The sequence below is a fragment of the Xyrauchen texanus genome, chromosome 50, assembly GCF_025860055.1.
Source record: "Xyrauchen texanus isolate HMW12.3.18 chromosome 50, RBS_HiC_50CHRs, whole genome shotgun sequence".
Lineage (NCBI taxonomy): Eukaryota > Metazoa > Chordata > Actinopteri > Cypriniformes > Catostomidae > Xyrauchen > Xyrauchen texanus.
In genome coordinates, this window is record NC_068325.1 from 22,142,113 (window position 1) to 22,149,930 (window position 7,818).

The following is a 7,818-nucleotide window of genomic DNA, read 5'->3' on the forward strand; positions in this document are numbered from 1 at the left end:
CACCTTTAATATCTGTATGATTACTTATATAATAAACAAACAGGCCTGGATTACATACAATGCAATTTTATTACAACAAAATCTGATCATAATCCAAAAATATGAATATTGCGTCACTTCCAGCAACACCGATTCGATCACATGATCAGTGACCTCATAAAGCAAATATTTTGTGTTTGTTTAATTGTGGCTTCAGTCTGTCAGTCGACGGTCATGGCGGGCGTAGCGTCTTCCAGGTCTCGCGACTCCGTGTTCTGCAGTTCTCGTCTGATTTCGGCGGACATCAGCGGGTGCGTTTGACTCTTCAGCAGTTCCAACAGCGCCTCCTTCTGTTCGGAGGACAGATCGGCTTTATACCGCTGCACGAGCGTCAGTAAGCTCTGATGCCACAGCACCGGCAGAGTCCGTTTATCGCCGCGGAAGGACAGGAAGTGGGCGACCAGCGCATCCAGCACACGGAAGGGCAGCGCGTACTTCTTATCCAGTAACAGTCGCAGGAAAATGCTGTTGGCTCCGTTATACTCCATCTCGGCCAGTTTGAGCATAGCAGCGCTGTGGAGAGGAAGTACATGTTACTGCTATAAACATGCATCAGAGCGCTGATTAATGGTGCATCTGCCGATACATGATCGTTTAGAAGTGGACAAAACAAGAGAGCGAAGGCCCAGAGAAACTGATAAGAAACAAAAATGTACTTTAAGAAAATCAGTTTTATTTAGTGAGCTGCAAATAATTTGGCCACTCATTTTTATTGTGGCCCACCTAAAGTCCTTTTCTGGCTACGCCACTGATTGCATTTTAATGTGATTATATAATATTATATAAAATGTTCTTAAAATGTATATATATATATATATTTATAATAAAAACAAATTCAAGAACATCTGATTTAATATAAATAAAATTAAAATGTATTTAATCTAATTATGTATTAATATTATATATAATAACATGTAAGAACATTTGAATTAATATAATCTAATTTAATGTAATTTATAAAATATTTTAATTAAAAAAATATATATATTTAAAATACTTAATTTATTTTTATTGTTATTATATTTTATACATAATTATATTTCATAAATTGTAATATATTATTTGCTTTTAATTAAATGGACCATGGAAGAACTCAATATATTATTTAATCAATAGATTGTTTTTTCAACAGTTGTTATTATAAAGTTGTTTTATATTTGCATTGATGTACTGAGATGAATTTCTTTGTAATTCAGTAAATAAATTCTGGTCATATAGAAGTTCAATTCTACAGTTACAGTCAAATACACAATAATGAACTGATAAAGTGCCGCTTCTGAGTTTTGCCAACCCTGACATGTGTGTGTGAGTGTGTGTGTGTGTAATGTGTGTGTGTGTATGTGTAGTGTGTGTGTGAGAGTGTGTGTGTGTCTGTGTGTGTATAGTGTGAGAGTGTGTGATGTGTGTCTGTGTAGTGTGTCTGTGTGTGTATGAGAGTGTGTGTCTAGTGTGATGTGTGTGTAGTGTGTGTGTGTCTGTGTGTGTGTAGTGTGTGTGTGTGTCTGTGTGTAGAGTGTGTGTGTGTTTGTGTAGTGTGTGTGCGTTGTGTGTGTGTTTGTAGCATGTGTAGTGTGTGTCTGTAGTGTGTGTCTGTAGTGTGAGTGTGTGTTTGTGTAGTGTGTGTGTAGTGTGTGTGTCTGTAGTGTAGTGTGTGTGTGTAATGTGTGTAGTGTGCGTGTGTAGTGTAATGTGTGTGAGTGTGTAGTGTAATGTGTGTGAGTGTGTAGTGTGTGTAATGTGTGTAGTGTGTGTTCACCTGGAGTGCAGCACAGGTATGGAGCATTTAGTGAGTATGCTGCCGATGATGATGGCTTCTCTCAGTGTGCAGGTGCCCGACTCACACAGCGGCAGCAGAATTCCTACAAACACACAAATATCAGTCAGACACAACTTACACTCTACATGAGGTGTTACTCTGATGTAGCTGCGGTTTTGGACCTACATGTTTTTACGATGAATAAAGACAGTTCATTTATTTCACTTTTGACAAACACCATTAACCCTGAATAAAACACTTAATGGATTTCTCAAAGTCATTGAGAAACACTGAAGATAATCAGCGGCCTCTAGTGTTCAGTTACGTAACTGCACAGACAGACAATCCAGAAGAGAATACATGCTTGAACGCTCACCTTTAAACCACGCTCCAGGTTTAAACAGAGCTTTCTTCAGCGCGCTGTACAGGTGGAAGTTCAGACGTTTGTACTCGGCGATGTCGTCTCGAATTCTGGGCAACAGCACCAGATTATAGAAGCGTTGAGCCATGCGCTCCTTTAGATTAGACGAGAATATCCTACACAAACACAATATAATCAAAATACAGCAGCTTATTAATATTTGTAATGACGGTGTTTCATGGTTTGTCTCGCACCTCGTGGCCTGATACATCGCCGCAGCGGTCCACGTCTCGGGTTCGGTGAGATACAGGATCTGCTCCCAGTTTGACAGAGCTGGAATAATCTTAAATGCTTTGGGAAGTTTTCCACTGCGATACTTCGATAAAACCTGCAGAGGGAGAGATATTGATCTTACCAACACCATTGACACACATCACAATGAGCTCATTTGAGAGCTGTTGAACACTTATTGTGAGAGAATGCAACACTTAATGGGATGGAACGCAACAGTTATTGAGAGGGAACGCAACACTTATTGGGAGGGAGCGCAACACTTATTGGGAGGGAACGCAACACTTATTGGGAGGGAGCGCAACACTTATTGGGAGGGAGCGCAACACTTATTGGGAGGGAGCGCAACACTTATTGGGAGGGAGCGCAACACTTATTGGGAGGGAACGCAACAGTTATTGAGAGGGAACGCAACACTTATTGAGAGGGAGCGCAACACTTATTGGGAGGGAACGCAACACTTATTGAGAGGGAGCGCAACACTTATTGGGAGGGAGCGCAACACTTATTGGGAGGGAGCGCAACACTTATTGAGAGGGAGCGCAACACTTATTGAGAGGGAACGCAACACTTAATGGGAGGGAACGCAACACTTAATGGGAGGGAACGCAACAGTTATTGGGAGGGAACGCAACAGTTATTGAGAGGGAACGCAACACTTATTGAGAGGGAACGCAACACTTATTGAAAGGGAACGCAACACTTAATGGGAGGGAACGCAACACTTAATGGGAGGGAACGCAACACTTATTGGGAGGGAGCGCAACACTTATTGGGAGGGAGCGCGCAACACTTATTGGGAGGGAGCGCGCAACACTTATTGGGAGGGAGCGCGCAACACTTATTGGGAGGGAACGCAACACTTATTGGGAGGGAACGCAACACTTATTGGGAGGGAACGCAACACTTATTGGGAGGGAACGCAACACGGGCAGGTGGGGTCCTGCAGTACACCCGGTTAAGCAACACTTGTCTGAACAATTATCAATGATTGAATCAGTCAGTCATGGAAATAATCCTGAAGATATCGGGAGCACCTTGTTAACTCCTCTGTACACCTCTGTGACTCTGGGGTCCAGCTGCGGGACAGGTCGACCCGACACCTCTGACATCACTGTGCCCACCTCAGTCTGTTTCTCTGTGATCTTCTCCATGATGATGTCCGCAAGCGTACGTCTACAAGCACACACACAACACATGACCAATGCAAACACTTCAGAGCACCAATCAAATCCCACACTGGAGTTTGAGTGGCAGGCCGAGCTCACCTGACAGGTGGGTTCTTGTTCATAAACATCTGGATGGCTCTCTCATCTTCAGGGTCCACCTGAACCTCAGAGCTGGACTCTTCTGCGGCTTCACCCAGTGCTGGCCACTCTTCATCAGAGTCTCCATCCTGTGTGCTGGGACCTGAAACACACCATTTCACATCTTTAACCATAACAGCGTGTCACTGCTGGTGCCCACAAGGCGCTTGGTACCATGGTAACGGTTTCGTGTAACACAAAGGTATTTTTGGTACTGTAATCTCTCACCTAGTTGAGTAGCTGGCTGTCTCTTGGTCTCTGGGGTGAGTCCCAACTCAGTCTGCAGTTCGTCCTGTTGGATTCGGGCCTGTTGGAGGATCTTTCTGGACAGTTTCTCGTCCACATAGTCCTGCTCTTCATCATGGGTTCGGCTCCGGTTCTTCACACGGCCGCTGATCCGAACCGAATCTCCCTGTAGGATCTGATCCGCCAAAGACACACCAGCACCGCTGCGCTCCGGTCCGGACTTACTCTTCTTTACCTTCGGCATGATGATTATATTATTAATAAGTTGTTATGAACTCATGACACGCAGCTGAGCGCACAACACACGTGGGTCTGAAACAAATGGCGCTGTGGAGTCCGAATCATTTCAGAGAATCGATTCATCCGGACGGTTTAATTCAATGATTTGGTTCAAATGTGTTTTCTTTGAACAATCACGCAGCATTATTCTCAGCACACTAGATTGTGAATCAGTCATGTTAATTAATTAATGTTTAAAATATCGTGTTGCCACCTCACCGTTTTCTTCTAAACAACTATCGCAATATTATTCATAACCGAACCGTTATAGAAAAGAATCTGTTCAAATGAACCATTCGTTCGCGATTCGGACTATTCACCGTGAGTGTTTATATTAATGTCCAGAAGGCTGATCTGAGATCAGATAAATCAGTTGAGCGCTGGTCTCGATGTATATACTACACTGATATCAGCTGACCTCAGATCAGCATTGGGTCATACTGTTTACTTCCGCTCACGACTCCGCCTACACGACTGATTTGCTGTATCATTCTGTTTGCGTGTATATTATTATATTATATAGATAATTATGATTTATTGTGTATCGTCAATTTATATTCATAAATCTGACCGATTCTATTTTATTAATGAAAGCAGTAATGATCCGGAAGTAAATACGGGTTCCCGGAAGCGTGCAGCATCGAAATGGGTGTAACGTGGTGAGGATAACGTGGTTTAATTGATTTTTAAAAATATATGTTTGGATTCATGTGTGCGGATTTTTTTGTAATTATTGTAATAGTTTTTGCGCTGGGTTTAATTATATAAAAAGAAACATTGGTCAATTGTTAAGTGAAATATGTACACTTATTTTTACATAATGAGTTTGTGTTAAATTTTATTGAAATATTCAGCTTTTTCAATTGATCGTTAACAACAACAGCAACAAATGAACTTATTTAAATGTGCTGTTCCCGATTTTTATTTCATGGAAATGTATGAAAAAACTTTTAGTGTCCTGAAATATCTCACTGGTCTCTGTGATAGCTCGAGACTCTGTAAACAACAAACAAAAATGTGACCTGTCAATCATTTTGCACATTCTAATAGTGTTGTAGTTGCAGCGAATTATTTAGGATTAATGCCTTTTTTTAATGCCATTTAGTTCATAATAGTTGTCAGTTGAGGGTGCTATTTTGCTGCTGCTGTTGTTTTTGTCGATACTGGTCTCCATAAAGCTCATTTTGTATCTTTAGAGGGCGGGGTTTTGGAAAGAGGGGGCGTGGCTAGTCAACACCTCAGCTTGTGGAAATTCTAGAATGGCTAAAATCATTACAGCACCTTTAAACCAAATATTACAGTGTATTTATTGTCAGGAGAACATTACCAAAGTCTTTCCAGCAAGTCAGTCCACTGTCGGACGTCTTTGGAACACTCTCTGGAGGCTATTTCCATTCATGACAGTGCAATGCCCCCTTAGACCCAGCCATGTGACACATGAGCATTGGTTCAACCAATGAGATGGGGCTACCTGTTTTACTGACCAGTAGAATACAGGGATGTAGTATTCGGGAAACCTGTTTGAAAACAGTGCAATTCCATTTAGCGACACCAATGCAACTTCGCTAGAAAGATACATTCACATACTGAGTATTCTTAGTAAATGTTCCAGTGATGAATAAATATCTTCGTCAGTGTGTGTCAGGTGCCTGTGGTGGAGGGGAAAAGCGTGCAGCAAACCGTTGACATGCTGCATAGAAAACTGGAGCAGCTGGGAGCCGTTAAACAGGGAAACTTCTACGTGGACTGCGAGACGTACCACGCTACAGGAAACACCACCGGTAACCAGTGTTATTTGGAGTAAAATAAAGCATTTTCGTTACACAACAATTTATGTACATTACCATGGTAAACTTTCTCAGGTCAGCCATCGAAGCTGCTGTATGTGATGCATAATTCAGAGACGCCGCTGAGCTGCATGGCTCTGTTTGAGGGGGGACCATGTCTGACCGCAGATGCAAACTTTGACGTTTTGATGGTGAAACTCAAGAGTCACTTCCAGAACGCCAAAGGCCATAAAGTGGAGAGCCGCGGCACCCGCTATCGTTACTGCGACTTCCTGGTGAAGGTTGGCACCATCGCTATGAGCTCCAGCGCCCGGGGAATTTCAGTGGAGGTTGATTTATACATTCTGTACAAAAATGTATATTTTTATATCAGTGTTAACATTAATTACACACTTGACGTTTTGTACTTGGCTAGTCTGATTGTGTCCGTCTCCTTGTAGGTGGAGTACTGTGCATGTGTAATCCCTGGCGATTGTTGGAACCTCATGAAGGAGTTCATGCAGAGTTTTCTGGGCTTGAACGCCCCTGAGTTGCCTGGTGTGTTTATGAATAAACTGGACGCTCCGGTGGACTGCATAGACACCATGAGTCAGTACCTGGAGCTCTTCAGCAAAGTCCGCAAACAGCAAGTGCTAACCGCTAGCAGCGTACGGTGAAACCTTTGTGACGTTTCACCTGGACCCAATGGACAAGACCATTTCTCACTGTATTTTGGTCAATTGTAAAAGCATATTTTCTCTTTTTTTTCCTTCTTCTTTTGGTTCTCAATGTGTATTATGTTTGTACCTTTGTATACGTAAAAAAAAAAAATCAACTGTTTACTTTGAACAAATCCTCTGTTGTTATTATTATTATTATTGAAGTAATTCAATTGAAGCACAGTCAGGAAATCAGTGCCTATGTAGAAGTACGTCACATTTGCATGTAACTAACGAGGAACAGATGACAAAGCAAATGATTGGCTGGAGAACATGATCATGCAAATCCAAATGAGGCTTAATGTACATATCAAATAAGTGCATCCCAAATCGAAGTAGCACATCAGTACATTGAAAATAGCATTCCAAAGGTGCCTAGATAGTATACTATTTTCTGTGGATTTTTTAAGTGTGCATCTGTCAGTTATTGATAATGACGCTAGCATGCAAACAAACATTATGCAACAAAGTAGTTTGTGGTATCAAAACAATTATGAAGCGATAATTTGTCCAAATTCTGGCATTCTATCTTACTACACACTCAAAAGTATGTACTTCACCATCTAAAGTATATATGATGCATACTTTTTCGTGTTTTGTAGAAACCGATGGGTTAACATGGTTTTAGTGTGATAAAATCGCTTTCTAAAGTTACCTGTGTAACGTTATATCCAATATTATATCTTGATTAGCAAGTATAATGTTTACGTTTTGTGGATATACATATGTGTATTTTAATGTTTACGGACTGGTCCCATTCCCATTCATTCATTGTGTTTGTATATATATATATATATATATATATATATATACATATATATATATATATATAAAAGGGACTTGTCGAAAATATTACCAGTGATTATCAACGTAATGTTGATTGTGCATAACTTGCTACACACTACTTTGATTTTAAAGTGCAAAAAAAACCTCCTTTGAATAAAACGTCATGAAGGTTAATCTGACCCCGCCTCTGGAGCTTTAAAACCTGACCGATGTCGACTCAACCAATGGGAGACCAGCTGAACTGCGTTAAGATCGACCTCTCGGCCAA

General features: G+C 41.2%; 2 protein-coding genes across 2 annotated transcripts; one reads left to right on the forward strand and one right to left on the reverse strand.

The window, feature by feature from the left end:
* Nucleotides 1–21: 21 nt before the first annotated feature.
* Nucleotides 22–4,411, reverse strand: bysl (bystin-like). Its single transcript, XM_052124182.1, has 7 exons — nt 3,983–4,411; nt 3,716–3,857; nt 3,485–3,623; nt 2,411–2,544; nt 2,172–2,332; nt 1,796–1,898; nt 22–552 (listed from the first exon to the last, which is right to left on the reverse strand). Exons 1-7 carry the CDS (start codon nt 4,242–4,244, stop codon nt 201–203), a joined length of 1,293 nt encoding a protein of 430 aa, XP_051980142.1. The 5' UTR covers nt 4,245–4,411; the 3' UTR covers nt 22–200.
* A 324-nt stretch (nt 4,412–4,735) lies between these two features.
* On the forward strand, nt 4,736–7,552 carry med20 (mediator complex subunit 20). The gene is made up of 4 exons (XM_052124358.1): nt 4,736–4,938; nt 5,915–6,060; nt 6,142–6,395; nt 6,507–7,552. The coding sequence occupies exons 1-4, from the start codon at nt 4,925–4,927 to the stop codon at nt 6,720–6,722; spliced, it is 630 nt and encodes a 209-aa protein (XP_051980318.1). The 5' UTR covers nt 4,736–4,924; the 3' UTR covers nt 6,723–7,552.
* The last annotated feature ends 266 nt before the right edge of the window (nt 7,553–7,818 follow it).

What these genes read in the sequence shown, in the direction of transcription:
- bysl (XM_052124182.1), bottom strand. Translation starts at nt 4,244, where the DNA reads ATGCCGAAGGTAAAGAAGAGTAAGTCCGGACCGGAGCGCAGCGGTGCT. An exon ending in TGTACAGAGGAGTTAACAAG is followed by an intron (nt 2,545 to 3,484) that starts GTGCTCCCGATA and finishes CTCCCTCTGCAG; the next exon opens with GTTTTATCGAAGTATCGCAG. An exon ending in GCGATGTATCAGGCCACGAG is followed by an intron (nt 2,333 to 2,410) that starts GTGCGAGACAAA and finishes GTGTTTGTGTAG; the next exon opens with GATATTCTCGTCTAATCTAA.
- med20 (XM_052124358.1), top strand. An exon ending in CGCTACAGGAAACACCACCG is followed by an intron (nt 6,061 to 6,141) that starts GTAACCAGTGTT and finishes AAACTTTCTCAG; the next exon opens with GTCAGCCATCGAAGCTGCTG. An exon ending in CCCGGGGAATTTCAGTGGAG is followed by an intron (nt 6,396 to 6,506) that starts GTTGATTTATAC and finishes GTCTCCTTGTAG; the next exon opens with GTGGAGTACTGTGCATGTGT.